The 16,450-nt window shown below is 47.0% G+C and overlaps 1 protein-coding gene across 9 annotated transcripts in view; it reads left to right on the top strand.

Annotated features, from left to right (window-relative positions):
• The window catches only part of CHCHD6 (coiled-coil-helix-coiled-coil-helix domain containing 6), a 101,827-nt gene that overhangs the window by 76,233 nt on the left and 9,144 nt on the right, over positions 1-16,450 (top strand). For 2 of the 9 annotated variants that reach the window (XM_040646789.2, XM_040646790.2), the window contains 3 exons: positions 13,849-13,931; positions 14,935-15,012; positions 15,784-15,914. The exons of 3 other annotated variants lie outside the window; for them this stretch is intronic. In XM_040646789.2, the coding sequence (XP_040502723.1) occupies positions 13,849-13,931; positions 14,935-15,012; positions 15,784-15,914 (292 nt within the window). The remainder of the gene's footprint in view (positions 1-13,848; positions 13,932-14,934; positions 15,013-15,783; positions 15,915-16,450) is intronic. 4 more of the 9 variants (XM_004944594.5, XM_046900007.1, XM_040646791.2 and 1 more) reach the window with 3 other exon arrangements.

Genomic DNA, 16,450 nt, shown 5'->3' on the forward strand with positions numbered 1-16,450 from the left:
AAAAATAGGAAGTCATAAAAGTGCTGTAGGAGTGAGCCAGTCAGGAGCGAGACGTCGTACCTGACTTTGGGATGTGGTCTTTGGGTGGATCTGAATAGGTTCCTTTGAAGTTGGGTATCAAAATTCCAAGTTAAATAGGGTCATGCGCTCTCAGGACAGGAATGTGTTTCTCTGATACATTCTGTCTTCTGAAATTCTTTCTCTATTAGCTTAAATAACGAGACCTACATGGATATACTTTATCTAACGAGTCTCCCAAAGTCTGTGCTCTCTGTGTGGTGTGTTAGGCAATGTTTTCCCAAGAGCTGTAGCTTGCTTGCAGCCAGGTTTATCTACTATGGGAAATAGTTGCTTGCGGGTGAGAGTGTGTTGTGATACATCATGCTGCTTTAATGCCAGACTTTTTCACAAAAGATTTGTAGCACAGTGTTGGCAAGTTGAAAGTGGAAATTCTTACTCAGATTAATTCTGGGAGACTGATGACCAAGCAGTCCTGGACAGAAGGCAGTTGATTTCCAATTTTTAACCTACGTGTTTTGCTGCTGAAGTTAGATTGAAACAGATCCACAGAAATTGCTGTCGATAGCAACTGCTGGTTAGAAGCACAAGGTCAGTGGTCAAATGCCTTCTGACTCCCAAGAAGTTCCAAAATAGCCTTGACTTCCATAACTTCAGCGCTAATGTTAGGTCCATTCTCTGTCAACTTGTCTATAACTGGGGAAATAGTATCTGGGATGCCAAAGTCTTCATGACAAAGTGGGGAAACTAAAGATTTGTTATGCTTGTTCCTGGTCTTGGCCTATGCAGGATGGCTTCCTGCTGAAGGCACTTTGTTGTTCTCACACACCATCCATCAGCTGTTTTATTAGCAGGTCTTGGGGCTGAATACCTTGAGAACTAAGAGGATTTAATGCCTTCAGCACTCAGCTGAATCTGTCTGTAGATGGTGTGTAGGGGCGCTGTTGTTGTGCTGGCCCCAGTCAAGTAGAAGAATTACTACCAGGCAAGCACGACTGCTCCACCTCGCCCTTCTTTGCAGTGCTACCTGGAGCTTGGGAAGCTGATGGGCAGCACGTGAGCCCTTGTATTAGTAGGAAACCAATCTGTTTCTCATCAGGCCTGTGGCACGTTGGAGGAGACGGCTTGGGGAAGTTATCCTGATGCTGCTTGCTTGGTATGTTCCATCCACAGACCATCTCTATCCAAAACTATGGTGCACTCGTATTACAAAATCTGAATTTTGTAAGGTGGGTTCTTTTGGAACCAGGCCTGCACATATTGTGGTTTTCATCCCTTTATGACGCTGCCTTTCTGCCCAGCAGACCTCCTTACCTGGCGGTGTTTTCTATTTTCTGATTGGAGGCCTCTGTGGGAGCCTTTAAGAGCTGGTGAAAGGCTCTTACAGCCCACCCTCAGCATTCACAGAGGCTGTCCAGACAGGCACCCCCTGTTACAATTAGAATTTGTTACCTTTATAATATGAGGGAAGGAGATAATGTAGCCCTGAGTTAGTCTGGTGTTGCAACATCCTCTGAAGTTGTTTCTGAAGCTGGAAATGTGTGCTGCTCTGCTGTGGTAAGCCTGAATGTATCCAGAAATGCAGGCTGAATTATTCTGACAGTGTGTTCGCTCTTTGTCCCTGCTGAATGCCTGTTTGTCCTGTGTAAGTGGATTTTGGGATCGGCCAGCCTCCAGCTCTGAATTAGTCTAATAAGGTATGGTGGGGAGGGTTTAAAGGTCGTTTTGCAAGCAGCTGGCTCCCTGCATATATTAGGGGGAATGATTCTTAAAATAATGCTATTGGAAAGCTGTTGATTTAACTTTTCAAATACCTGTGGTCTGTAAAATCTCAGCTCTTCTCCCTCTGTCCTTCAAGCTCTCTGCTTGCCCTCTGCCTGCTTATCTCTCTGTCTTTTCCGATTACCTCTACCCATCTGCCTGTACTTGCTCTCCCTCTCAGTTTATCAGTCCACGTTTGCTGCCCATGAGGTCTGAGCAGATCATCTGTTGGGTTACTTCACTGAGCAGTGTAACAGAAAGATAAGGGTTACTTGGTTCAGTCTGTTAGCAAAGCGTTATTGCATTGTTCCTTTATGGGGGGACTGGGAGCGCTGAACATCCACTCCATCTGCAGTCTGTGTGTGTGCTGCAGGTACCTTGTTCCCCTCTGAGAATGAATTGGACGTTGGTTTAAAGAAGATCATGATATTTCTATTTTATTTTTTTAACTCTTGATCAGGTTAGAGTGCACTTCAGCTTTCTCTCTGCAGGCTGTCTCAATCCTTACCTGCTCTGTTTCATATAGAAATGGAGAATCGTTTTCTTTTAGTTGTTCTATGGATTCCTCTTTGAGCTTGCCAGCAAGGGTGATCCCAAGCATTCTGGTGGTTGTTACACAGTGGACATGTTCCCCCAGGCCATATTAGCAGAAGCAGATGAAAGCTTTTGTCTTAAGTAGTGCTAGAGGTGGCTTATTTAGGATTATCATCCTTTTAACAAGCTCTGTAATGTTTCTGGGCCCTAGGTTTCTGGCAGTACCATTTGACTTCCTGTGATAACAGTCATGCATCATCTCTTACCAAGCCTAAGTGCATTTCAGAGTATCCTGAGGCTGAAAAATTCTTCTTAATTCTTGTTAGAAGTGCACAGCCGCTGAAAAATGCATTGGATGCAGTGATTCAGATGGGATTCTTCCCAGCTGTGTGCAGCAGGAGCTGCTATGATAAAGACACGGTGAGAGGACTGGGGTGCACTAGAGGAGTTTGCATGGAGAGCTTGTGCTGTGCCAGTGACCACCGCAGTGCCCTGCAAAGCCAAGCTTACAGCATTTGGATAGGCTCCAAATTGACCTCTCTGGAGCAGAACCAGGTCTGTTGCTGAGGACGGACCAGGTGTAATGTTCCCATAAATTCCCCACTCTATAGTCTTTACCAAAAGTCTCCTGCACCTGAGGGTACTGTTTTGTTCAAGAAGAATAAGCACTTTAGAAGCTATTAAATGAGAACCTCATATTCTGTTCCAGCTTGTGCTGTTGTGAGGATTGCGTGCACACAAAGCTATGGCATGAACTTGAGATCTCAAGTTCCTTGTTTAATGCAGTGTCAAATTTGTGCTGATTGGGAGATGAACGAGGGGGATCCGGGCTGTCTGAGACAGTTCCTAGTGCTTTATTTTGCTGAGCCTTGACTTTTGCTGCAATAGAGCCCCATAAAATGGAGGGAAGTCCTTCTCGTCGTGTAGGTATGTTAGCAGCTTTCTTGCACTGATGGATTAAAGCCAGACTGTGTTCAGTAAATGTGGATAAATAATAAAAGGTGAGATTGTGTGCAGTGATCCCAGGTCTCCTTTCTCCAGCTGCCACCTTCTGCCTGTTTGCTGGGAACCTTTGTACGGGCAAATGGCTTTGCTTGAGAGAACAGGCTATGCGCTATTTCTGACATAGCCAAAGGTGGCTGATGCAAAGCCAAAGGAGTGCTGCTCTCCCAGGGACTGAAATGTCAACAAAGATGTTCTGCATTACAGGGCCCTGACTTGCTTTTGTATAAAAACCGAACAGATGTTGGAAGGTCAGGAGCTTTGCTGTATACAGAGCAGCCCCCGGAGAGCAGGGCAGAGCCTGTTCAAGTGTCGTGGGTAACGTTCTGGGTTTAATGTGCCAGCACTTCCCTGTGATGTATGGCTGGTTGGCTGTTCCCCTGCAGCCCTGTCTGGGTTTTTATCCCGACTAAGGAAACGGCACTCACACAACCATGTCGTGTGCTGGTGAGCGTGGTTCCTGTCCTGCTCTCTGCGTGCTCTGATCCTGCTGGCAGGTTGCAGTGGTATTCCTCGGAGGCACAGTGGCTCTGAAGTAATAAGTTCCTGTATACCTTGTGAAAGCAGGCAATTAGGTGGAGGAAAGGGACCCCAGTGGTGCTTGTGCAGAGGGAATTATATCGACTCACCCTTTATTGTTATTTAGTCCCAGAGGAACTTGACTTTGACTTGAGAATCTGGAGGAACCCCATGAAGCACCTGACTTTTGCTTCAGAACTGGCTTGCCTGGATGTTTGAGGGCTGACTTGTTCTTACTGCTCTGATCAGCTTTGTTGGAGGGGCTCAGCGAGGGTAGTGCTGTAGCATGTGAGGAGAGGGAATAGCCTTGATTTCTGGGAGTTGTCCTCTGGGGAAAAAACTTCTGTCCACATAATGATTTCCTTGTTCATTTTGAGAAATGGAAGCCTTATCCTTTAATAATTCCCTCCCTCCTCTTTTTTTTTGTTTAAGGGTAAGATAAAAGATGCTGTATTGAGTGTGAGCAACCTGGAAAAGAGCTGATAGGTTTAAAGTAGCTTGTAATGTTGCTCCCTGCACTCCTTTTTGTGTTGTCCAGTCAAATGTTTCTCTTGGGACATGCAGGCTCTGGACCAGATCCTTGCTGGCCTGAGCACCTTCTGCAGCTCACTAGGACCTGTGCTTAGTTGTCAGGTTCTTGCTATGTTATCTTGCTTTTGCTGCTGTGTTTTGAGGCAGGGCAGCAGTCGAGATAGGGGAAGAGGAATGGTGAGTCCAAGGACCAGCACAGCAGATGACAGTGTGTGAAATAGCTGAATATTTGTCAGCACTCAGGTGGGTGCCCTGGGTGGTCACAGGCTGTGACCTGAGTGACTATCATGTCCAACAGTCATGGTTCAGAACTTGATGACAGAGTCAATGACACTTGACCACCTTTTGCAGTCCCTGCTGGTCACACTCATCCATCTAGCACTAAGCATGCTTTGGCATGACTGGCAGGAGCTTATTTCAGAGCTTAATGGGAGTGGGGAGTAGTAGATGTGAAGGGCAACCATTGAGGCATTGGTTGTGTTAGCAGGTCTGTATGTGGGCTTTGGGCAATATGACGGGATCGGGTTTATGAAGTTTTCTCAGCCCCTGTCAGTACAATGCTGGGCTTTGAAGCATGGTTTCCTCTGAGCTTTGTTTTCCCACAAAAACTTCAGGCATGATCCATCAAGGAGTGTGAAATATATTTAAAATCCCTCTGCTGCCTTTTTCTCACAGTCAGCGGGGCTGTGCTTTCTTCTCTGGCGTGGAGTTGTTTGCTGTTGAGAATAAGGAGTCTCTCTTCTTGCGATTCCTTACCTCTCTTTGGGATGTGATGCCATCAAGAAAGCCAGCTGTTCCAATCTGAGAGCCTGCCTCTTCCTTCATGCTCTCTTGTTGATTGTGTTGAATCAAGGAATGTTTGCAGTAATACAGAAAGAAAAGGGAATGTGAAGAAACAAAGAGTGAGATCACACAGCAGAAGTCTATAAGGAGGGATTTGTATCCTGCCCCAGTACACAGTGGCTGTATCTGGAACCAGATCTGCTATAACAATAGCAGTCTCCTCCTAGAAGCTTGACTCTTGTATCCAAATTTTTGCTTCAGTAAACTGGGATCTGAGAGATCCCATGTGGAGAAGAGAGCGAACTGAGCAGCTGGGGAGACCTGACAGCAAGGCCTGTCTGCTCCTGCTGGGAAGATGGTGCCTTTGATAGGCTTTATAGGAAAAAATATTTTAAAGGAAGAGAAATGCAGGAGATAATCCCTAGATAGCAGCTGTAGCAGAAGGACAAGGTACAGAATATTATTGTAAATCCTGCAAATTGGAGTTCTGACTCTTAATATCTTGAACCTCTGTCTCAAATCTTTGTCAACATTGGCTGTTTCCCTTTGACTCAGGTTCATGGCATCCCTGTTCAGCCGAGGAAACTGCCAGGCTGTGCTTCGACTTTGGCTCCAGCTGTTCAGTGCAAAAAGCTTTCACTGCTGCTATGAAAAGCTTTTCTTAAGGGACAACATTAAAACAGGAGTGTTGTGGTGCTTGAAGGTTGAAGCAGGCATCTTCCCTTGAGAAGTGTCTTCCAAATCACAGCAGTCTGGTACACTGTCATGTGGATAAAAGGCCAGAGGGATTGTGCATTAATCTGTAGCTGTCTGTAATTAATCTCTCCAGTAGTGTTGAATCTGACTGATGTTTGAACCCACCAGCCAGGTATGTAAAAGAATTTCTTCAGTAGCTCTGAACTGCTCCACAAGGCCCTAGGCTGTAACTTTGCATCTGGGTCCTACCTGCTTTTTTTCCCACTCTTGCTCCATCTTCGTTCTTCATTTGCTCTGTTGGTATTTTCCTTAACTTTATCAGTATTGGTTTGTACTTGAACACAGTACTTGGTTGCACTTCCACCTGGCAGCAGGATGGTTGAGTAAGATGCCATACTGCATGCCTCACCCTGGTCAAGTTTGTGTTCTTCCCCGTAACTGCCTTAGAAACAACGAATGTTTCTTGATCTTGGCACAGATTTTGCAAGTGCCACTAAAGCCTTGACAGACTTCTGTCATTGCATGTTGTAGAGCTACACGTCAGGACGTAAGAACAAGTCCTGATTCCTCAGTTGGGGTTTATTATTTGCAAAGTTACCTTGATACTTGAAAACTTCCTCTTCTTACTTTACCTGTAGGAAATACTGGAATATTGTCTTTAAAAACAGTGATTTACTATTCCTATTGGTCAGGAAGTAGGACAGTGCATCCTGCAGGAAGCGCTGTTTGGCCCCACAAGCCCTAGGATCAAATGCTGTATAGCACTGCTGAGTTAATTTCTCTGTGGCATTTTCAGATCTTTGGTTTTGCAGTGTGCTGAGTTCAACTTCGGTAGGAATACCACACTATAGTTCTGGGATGGATGTTTGTTAGTTCAGGGCAGTGCATAGCAAATGACTGAGCTATAGGCAAGGGATAAACTGTTCTAGGGCTCTTCTGTGACATTCAGCAACTGAAACTCAAACTGTGGGTGTTTCACATGTGCTTTAAGACGGGGCTCTCTTGAATCCTGTGGGCGATATCTTCCTTGCTACCTAGTGTGAGCAGTTCTGGCCACCTAGGGAACTTGTCTTTTAGGATGTACAAGAAAGCTAGACATATGCCATTGCCTATTTTTGCTGCTGCTGCCTCCTCCTCCTCCTGTCTTTTCCTTTACTCACCTCTCTCTAAAGTTTGGGCTCAGATTTTTCCTTTCCCTCTGTCTTCATTTTCTTTACCTGCTTCCCTCCAGTGTCTCTGCACTCTCTGCCTCTCTCCCTCCTCTCCTCTCTCCCATCCCCTTTGTTTGCATTTCCTTCATTTTAGAGTTGGTATTGAAGCTGACACCAGACTGCCTATTCCCTGCGGCACTGAACCGGCAGTTTGGAAAGAGGAGGCTGTGCTTCCCTCGGGGGGCAAGGCAGAGTTCAGGGTCTGTCTTACTTTAAATATGCATCGTAACGTGGCTGATCAGAGGAGCAGAGAAATCGTTGGGCTCTGAGTACTGGAAGCTTGTAAAGACAGAGAGGAATCCTCTGCATTCCCTGTGCCCCTCACTGAACATGAAAGCGGCTCAGCACAGGGGAGGTTGACTCAGGAAACATGGGTGAGTTTGAGAGACTCTCAGTCAAAGGAGGATGGGAAGATCTGCGTGCTTGTGTAAGCATCACACCTTTTTCTGCTTCAGCTTTCTCATCCTGTCAGATTTATACACTTATTTTTAACCTTGGAAGCTCCTACAGTACGTTACCTAACTATCCATCAACCTTGCAGGATGCTGGTTGCCTTGGGCAAGTGAAAGATTGATCTCTGATCATCGTGCTCTTATGGTGAGGAGACAAGCCAGGGTATCCCTGTTCCATGTTGTTATCACAACCACTGTCATGGCAAGATACAAAAGATGGATTTGCTGGTTTTGCAGAATGAGTAGCAACTCTACTAAGGCAAGCCATGTGCCCAGCTGGTTTATCACCTAAATGGTTCTGCAGTGCAGCCCTAGGCAATGCTGTGATGTGGTTACCTAACGGACAGCATAGAAAGCGGTTCTTAACAGTTCAGCAGCTTCCAACATCAAGTTAGGACTGGAAGTGAGAGGTAGCCTATTGAATTAAAGCTGCAGCTTTAGTTTGGTCTAAATACCTGTAGTTTGGCAGAGTAGCAGGGTACTGACTTGTGTAAAAATGTCTGGGTCCTTCAGGACCATGGGAACGTCAAGATCTCTGCTGGAAACCTGCTGTGTCAGCCTTGTTACTTCCTGGGTCACAGTCTACTTTGGTTTACTTGTGGTTGTTGAAGTGGTCAAATCCGATCCGCCTAGCTGAGAGTGTTCAAGGTTATATCAGCAAGAAGTGGGGGAGAGGCTGCAAGCTCATCCTTTTCGTGTCCTCTTTTAGTATCTTTGACTGGTGAGGTGCCTAACCCTTCAGAGGAGATACCTGACAGCTTCAGGACTCAATACCAGATGATTGTCAGCTGGAGAAATACAGTGACTGTGCTTAGAATAGGTTAATAATAGGGTCTACTTTAGGCTCTGCTCTGGAGAGAAAAGAAATAAGCAGATTGAGAAAGCTCCTTCACAGCTCTCCAGAGCTGCTGAAATAAAACTGGAATAACAAACCCCTTTGATTGGAGGAAGAAAGTCCTCCTGTAACATCTCAGCATTTGTTTTGTCTGAATTGCCTTCTACTTAAAGAAAAAGCAGTAGTTAAGACTGCAGTTGGAGACTGGTTTACATTAGCAAAATGATATGCGTGAACGATAGAAGAATTGACTGCTGGGGTGGATGGATTTGGCCTTCTGTTCTGATCCTGCCTTTTTTCCCCAAGGATCTCCATGTTTCTTGGGTTCCGACGAGGTGTGTTCTGTTGCTGTCCCTGTAGCAGTCTGCTCAGTATTTGTGGAAGAGGTTGTGCATTTGAAGTGGGTGGGGAATGGCAACAAGAGTTGGCACCGTGAAGCCAGTTTCTCCTCTGAAGTCCTACATACTCAGTTGTCATTTTTTCCTCTCCTTTCTGAAAATTCTTGGTTTCATGTCTTAAAATAGCTAGCAGAGAAAGAGGCCTCATTGCCTACCAGCATAGACCTTCCCCAGCTGTGCTCTTTCAGCTCCTTCCTGGCCTGGAGATGGCTGTGCTGGAGCTGTCAGCTTCTTGCACAAGTTTGTCTGTGTCCCCGGTCCTCACATGCAGCACTGTGTACCCCACACTGCAAGCCTGATTTGTTGCTATTCTTCCTCTTAGACCTTTTCTGAACAGTCAGGCTGCTCTTTACACGCTCAGTTTTCTGAAAAATGACACACCTCCACATTCTTTCCAGAGCAGCTTTGCACGGGGGGAGCTCTGGTGGCAAAATTGCCTGAGCTGTTTGCTCTAAGGTTGCCACAGTTGTTGCACCCATGGAGGCTGTGCCAGAGCTGAGAGAGCTCCTTGGGAAAGCAAACAAGCTGCTACAATTCTGGCATGTGACCTTGCTTGGGCTGCAGGAAGAAAGCCTCTCCAAAAAAGAAAAAAGCAGTAGAAAGGGTTTGCCCAAAGTCGCTTTCACGTGTGAGTTATTAAGGGTTTGACCCTGGCTCTCTAGGTGTAAAAGTCTGTGTTAGCCCCCTATTTCATCCCTTGCTAAGTCAGAAAATCCAGGTACTTCCCAGGAGCTGTTGCTTGTATGACCTTCATGCATGAAGCAGTTTCTCTTTTCAAATGTTTTTTCCCCTTTATCAGTTATTCATTGAAGAGTCTCTCCCCATCTGTAGGATTTTGAAGGGTAGCTATTATTTTACCATTTTAATTTTCCCAGCTGTTCAAATAATTGTTTTAACCTCTCCGTGCCTGGGAAGTGCTTTCCACATTCCTCTTTGCTCTGCATTGTATTTCTTTGATTTCATGTTTTAAATGACAAGCAAACATTTTTCCCCCAGCCCAGATGGTCGTTCCATGTCTGCCTTCTCTACAGCTTTATGGCATGTTGGTCTGAACGAGACCCCGAGAGCAAGGAACTCACAGCTGCCCTCTTTGTGACACGGGTTCAGACTTCATCACCTTGGCTTTCGTTTTTGATTTCCCTCTCTACTTTTCCAGTAGGCATTGCTTTTCTGAAGCGCATCTCCCAAGGCTTTGCCATAGGGACAGAGGTGGGGTTTGGAATGAGTAGAATGAGTAGCTGTGTTGTGGCATTCTTGAACATATGCCCATAGTTTCTCTTGCACGCTTTCTTCACGTGTTCAGAAAGTTTCAAAAGGTGATTTATAATTTATCAAACTAAGCATAAAACATCTGACTGTGAAACCTATCAATCTGATCCCATCTCTTTCTAGCCCTTTAATTAGGGAAGCCCTGCTGAAAAATGTACCCATCAACTACTGAGAAATGGTGCGTTCCTGGACCCTTGGTATAAATCTTCAGTTATCCAGGTGCCAAAATGCTGTCAGAACTGACAGATCTTAGAAAATACACCCACAGGCAGAACATTATCCATTATGCTAGCACTGAGCAGTGGGCAGTAAGGCAAAATCAGCAGAGGATGTGTCTTTATCAACTTTAATTGGCTTTTCCCGTTGATAAAAATCAGGGTACCCAGCAAGGAGGAGAGCCTATCTAGCAGTCTGATCTTTCCATCCCCGAGCTGAAGGGTGCAGTCCATCTCCACTGACGTGTGATGTGGACTTGTCTCAGCGCCGCTCCTAGCAGCACGGCAGCCTGCAGCCTATGGAGAAGGCTGCCAGCCTGTCTTCGGTGAGCGACCGTGCTTAAACAAGCGTGAAGAATGAATTACTCTGGATAAGTTGGGTTTCATCCGAGCTCTTGTTGCTTGAAATGCACTTTGAGGGAGCCAAAGTTAGTTAAACTTTGCTGCAGTTCTTGGTTTGTAGGAGCCTCCTGGATTACAGCTGGCTGGGCTCTGAAATGAAGGACCTGGGTAATGGATGTTGTGGTATGAGATGGAGATGGTGGAGAAAAAGGAAGCAGCGACTTTGCAAGAGCTACTGGCTGTGGCACACGTAGAGGTTTGGGGAATACAGCAAGCTTCCGCCGGGTCATTGAGCACTGCAGGTTTATCTGTGGCTTTGCATCACAGGCAGAGGAGTCAGCAGCTGCCTGGGTTTCTCCTGGGAAGGCTGTTGTGCAGCCTTGCTGCAGCATCTTCCATTCTCTGAACCATTTAAATGTTTTAGTTTTTCCTTGGCGCTGCTTACATCTATTGCTATTAGATTTATAAAAGTTTTATTAGAGTAAATAATACAGTGAAGATGATTGCAAATCTATTACTACACTAGTCTTTATCTAGTTGATTAATGAGAATGACTCATTTCTTTATTTATCATCAATTTGGCAGCGTGTAGTGCTTCTCTTGCTAAATTCTGCAGAGTTTCTCAACATGGCTTTATTTTAAGTTTCTATTCTGCTAAACCAAACTTGTCTATCCTATTTCCATAAATAATGGAACACAGAAGTGACTCCATTTGAAAAAGAGAGTTTACTAAGTGTACTTTATTGCGGAAATGGAATTTTATCAATCCCTGATGGTCATAAAAGCCTGACTGTAAGGCCATCACAGGGCTGCAATCAAAGAAACATCAGCGTAACCCTTTATTTAAAAAGGTTTTTAAACACATTATAAAGGTTGGTTATCCAAGCAAATGAAGGAACAGTCTGGCATCCAAAGCTTGCTGCGTAGAAAGCCTTACATCCACAGGACCGTCATCTTCTGGAGAGTGTCCTGGAAGTGCCACCTGGTGGGGGTGGGGTTGGGATGAGGGGATGTGGGTCTGCAGCCTCAGGCAGCACAGCTCTGGGTTTGCTCCATGCGTGCCCATGGCTGTGTTGGCCTCTTGCCTGTCTGAATGCACTGCCTGGCACAGGAGGGTCGCTGTTGGGTTAAGTTGTAGAGCCTGCTGCTGTACAGGCTGTAAGAATGTGATGGACCTTATGGCAAAATACTGTTGATTGTGTTTTGCTGTTTTTTCCCCTTCCTTTTCTTAGCTGTATGATAAGCAGCTACACAGTGACTTCTTGTGTTCAGAAGGTTTCTTTAGAAACTTGAAGCAAGTGGGAGGGAAGCTTAACAAAGTCTATTCTGTTCTTCTGATTCAAGCTGCCTTTTTACAAGCCCAGCCCATCAAGTGTGTTGTCACTGTTCTTTGCAGCGAGGGGAAGGCTGAAGCTATAAGAGACTTCTGGAGAATATATACAAACCCTTGTGAGTAGCCTAAAACAACACCATGATTCACGTGGTTTCCATGGATGCTGGCCATACTGCGGTTCAGGTGATTCTGTTGTACTGATGCAAATGGCACAGCAGATTTAGCAGGATGGCATATTCCTGCCTGCTGGCCATGAGCTCTTGTACCTGCGGGAAAGAAGGGATTCCTGTGTGTGCAGCCCGATGAGAGGATAATGAGCTATGAGACTTATTATGCATGATAGAAAAAGAATTCCAGGTGAAATATAGCTGAGGAAAGAGATCAGGATTTTGACGTCTTTGTTTCTGTGATAGCAAGTGAACATGAAGGTAGCATCACCTTCAGTAACGTAGGCCGCCGCAGAAGCGTTTTGCCAAAGCAGCAGTGTAAATGCAGGCTGACACAGCCTGACACTGGGGCTCTGTCAGTCCTTCCCCAGATGCCCGATGGTGCCCGGCTCCAACCACCTCCTGCCTGAAAGCAAGGCTGTGGGATTCTTCTCTTTCTCTAAACCTTTTGCTCTGTTTTAATTGAGCTCTGGGAACCATTGTGAGCGTAGCGCTGCAGGATCCTCGTCTCATAAGGGCCTTGATAAATATGTATTGTGTTGTCAAGTGTTCCTACCTCCTCTGCAGGTAGCAGCGAGAAGCAAGCTGCGTGCCATGGGTTGTTGCGTCTCCAGGGTCAATAAAAACAAGATGGCCCAGGGGATTGTGGGAAGAGGAGCTGGGATAGCTGCCTTCAGCATCACCTGCTAATAACACAGCTATTTATGGATCAGCTGAGGCTTTGTCAACTGGATTGTTAAATTAATATTTACATACCAGCATCATTGTCCCTCACTAAAAATCTCATCTGCATTAGTGCTTGGGCAGAAGCGCAGCTTTCAGTGCTCCGGCTGTGTGCTCGATATAAGGCTGCGCTGTGCAGTGTGTGTCTGAACCACTCCTGACAGTTTCTTGCTTTGCAAATCCCCTCCTCCCTGCAGCAGCATTTCCCCACCTTTCTGTGCCACTCGTTGCTCACAGGAGAGCTCTCACCTTTGTTCCCAGATGCCGGCAGCTCGTGGTGAGGCTGATCTCACCGGAGATGTGCAGCATTTCCGCACGGTGATTCCTGGTTAATCTCTGCCTCTCGGAGAGGCTCGAGCTGTTGGTGTCTTGTGGGTAGTTTAATAACTAACAAACAGGACATATAGATTGTGGTAACTTAGCCCAGATGCAGCCCCCCCCCCCCCCCCCCCCCATCCCCCTGTTTGCATCTGTTTGAATGAGTTTTGCTATATAAAGGCTTGATTCCTGTGCTGGCAGCAGGAGGCGGTGCTGCTCGGCGGAGCTGTGCTGAGCACAGCAGGCTCCACACCTGGCTAAGCAGGCTCAGTCCCGGTGCGCGCCCGCCTGCTTTTCAAAAGGGAGAGTAATCCACTTGCTAGGCATGCCTGTAGCTGTCTTGTAAGTCCTTGGGCGACCTTGAGCAGTCATTTAACTCGTGTTTGTTTGCCCAGCTCTACCTGGGCAGATATTACTTCTGTGGTTTGGAGGGTTGAGGTTGAACGGATGTCTCGGAAATGCCACGGATGAGAGGTGAGGTGGAGGTATTCGTGCTGCTGTCTCAGACAGCCGATCAGAGTGCAGCCTCACCTGCCTGTCTCGCTGCTTCGTGCTTCAAAGCACCCAGACATCGGGCTTGTGCGGGAGTGAGGAGGTGGTAATGGCAGGGCTGCGGTGCAGGCAGGTGTCACAGCCTCAGCCCGGCTGCTGATAAGCTCCTCGTGCTGCTGCTGTGTTAGTCCTAATCTGCCTTCGGCCCGTGAAGGGATAATGGTATCTGTCTCTCTGGCACCTCTGCAGGCTCTCTGGGCAGCTCATTACTCTTTTTTGGAAGAGAACTTTGCAGTCCTGTTCTCTCTGCAGAGGAGAACTCCCCTTCCCAGGTGAGCCCCATCAGCACCAAGCCAGGGCTCGGGGTGTGGGCTGCAGTTCAGCTCTCCTGGCGCAAAGAGCACATCGTATCTCAACGATGTTAGTGTGCTCTGAAACCATTCACCCTTCATTTATTTTGTTTAAGATAGCAAAGCCTCCATTTCCTCACACTGAAGATGTCTCTTTCCTTGGCATGCAGGAGGGGACGGGGGCCAGCTGCAGACATGGGTCTGGAAAGCCTGGAATCTGGTGCTGTGCTGCTCCAGCTCCACTCCTTGCCTTGTGCCCATCTCACCGCCTCTCCCATTTCAGCTTTAATTCTTACTGAAGGCAGCTCCCAGTTCTTACATTTTTCAGATAGCCCAGGTTTGGGTTTTTTTTTTTTAACCTTATGTTGATATTCAGGGGAGATTGGCTTTAATGCAAAATGTCAAGGTCTTTTCCTAGAGAGCTGACAGTAAGTATAGGTGTTCTGTATGTGCACGGGCTATCGGGATTAGGTATTCTTACTCAGAAACATTGGCTGAGACAGTCCGACACTCCTCCTGCCACAGAGGCAGGCAGGCACTCTCTGATGCCAAGCCTTGAAGTATTTGGCATGTTTTCTGCTGCCCTAGTTTTGTGCAGTTGTTGCTGAAGTTTTACAAGTACGTGAGGATTTTAGTTCTGTTTAAAAATTAAAAACAATTTAAAAAGTCAAGCCCTCCTGCTTAGAAGGCACCGGTATGAGAATGTGACTCAGGTGCTTAAACCCAGAAGGCAAGTGAAATAACCCCGGTGCATTTCTGAGCGGTTTTATGTCAACTCTGTGGTTCTGGGGAGAGTTTCTGGCTTCTCTCTTGGGTTTTGAGCCTGTGAGGTGTGTGCAGCAGGGCTCATTTTGTGAGCGAGGGAGTGCCTGCAGCTCTGCAGTGTCCCCTGCGAGCAGTACCGATGGGTGTCCCCATATCACAGGAGCCCGCCCTGCATTTTTTCACATCTCGTTTACTTTTTAATTTGCACTTTTTTTTTCAGTCATTCCACTTTTCAAGCATTCCTTGCAAGCCCGAGGATCTCAGGCTCTTCAGCTTTCAGCGGAAGCCAAGAATTCATGTAAGAACACGATTCTGGGCCATTGCTTTGACATTTTCGTGGTTATGTCATATGTCATCAGGCTTTCATGTGAGCTGGCAACACCGCTCGCACTGAGTGTAGTTGTTCGTGGAGGGGGGCCGGCTCTGCTCCGTACCCCTGGGCTGATCTGTAGGAGGCTGCCTGGCTTCTCTGTGCGTCGCAGCCCTTACCTTTGTCTCTGGGCAGGGGCACTTCTGTGCTGGTTCCCTGGCAGCTGCGGATGCACGTGCTGCTGGGATGGCAGCTGAGTCGGTGGGCACACACTCACACCTCCGCGCTGCCTGACGGGGGGACGCACGCAGCCGGACTCCCACAACAGCGAGGTTTCCAATAAAGCTGAAACACAGAGGTATTGTTTGTCCAACCGCTGGCAAATGCACAGAGCCATTGTGCGGCCCTGAAAGCCTTGGCGCTTTATTCTCTGCAGACTGAATGGCAGCCGCGGGTAATAATAACACAAGATTAAAAAAGCCAACATTATAGGGGCATTTACAACCCACTGAGAGAGTGAAATCTCAGCAAGGCTGAGCCGTGTCTCTAGCGATCCTCTGTTTTTAGTGCTTGATGAGGAAATGATGGGCAGCTCTGGAGAAATGGCTACTGCGGAGCAGATGAAAGGGGAGCGGGTTGGCTGCTCAAACACTGCACTCAGAGTGGGACAAATGGAGCAGCTGCTGCAAACCGAGCTGCGGGCCTGTCCCCTCGTGCTGGGGGGCTGTGTGTGTTTGCGTGCCGATGTCTCCTTTGCAGGCTGATGGGAAGCGAAGGCAGGCAGGCAGGCGGCGGAGCTGGGCTCAGTCGGTGCCATCCAGAGTCTCGTGCTTGGAGGCTGTCGGTCAGCGTCACCCAGGGACAGTGCTGGGGGAGCCTGGAGGCTGCAGGTGTGTGATGACGTAGCTGTGGGCCATGAGCAGCAAGTGCTTTCTGCTGGCTTACCTCTTCTGACACTGTACGTACTTGGATCCTGGATGTGAGCCTCAGTTCTAAATCAGGCAGCAATGACACCCACTTCACACAATTTAAACTCATCTGACTGATGCCATCTAACAGGTGGAATGTCATTGTTTTCAAAACAAACATGCATAGAAACCAACCCTGTTTGTAGGGATAAAAAAGAATGCAAAAACATTGAAATTTAAAGGAATGCTTTCTTTTATTAGAAGTCTTTAATTCAGGTTCGGCTCTAGCAGTCCTTTATCTCAAGCGTCTTAAAAAAAAGCTCTGTCTGTACATACATCTGTGTGAACCAGAGGCAGAAGAACATCCTCTCTGGACATGCCCAGGCTGCAGAATAGCAATGAGACCTCAGTGCCAGCTCTACCCTTGCTCAGTAGGTATCACAGCAGGCTAACCCTGGCAATGCAGAGTGCTGGGATGTGCCGTGCTCAGGCAGGTTGTGCAGCTGCCTGGGACTCAG

This window comes from Gallus gallus, chromosome 12 (genome assembly GCF_016699485.2).
Source record: "Gallus gallus isolate bGalGal1 chromosome 12, bGalGal1.mat.broiler.GRCg7b, whole genome shotgun sequence".
Lineage (NCBI taxonomy): Eukaryota > Metazoa > Chordata > Aves > Galliformes > Phasianidae > Gallus > Gallus gallus.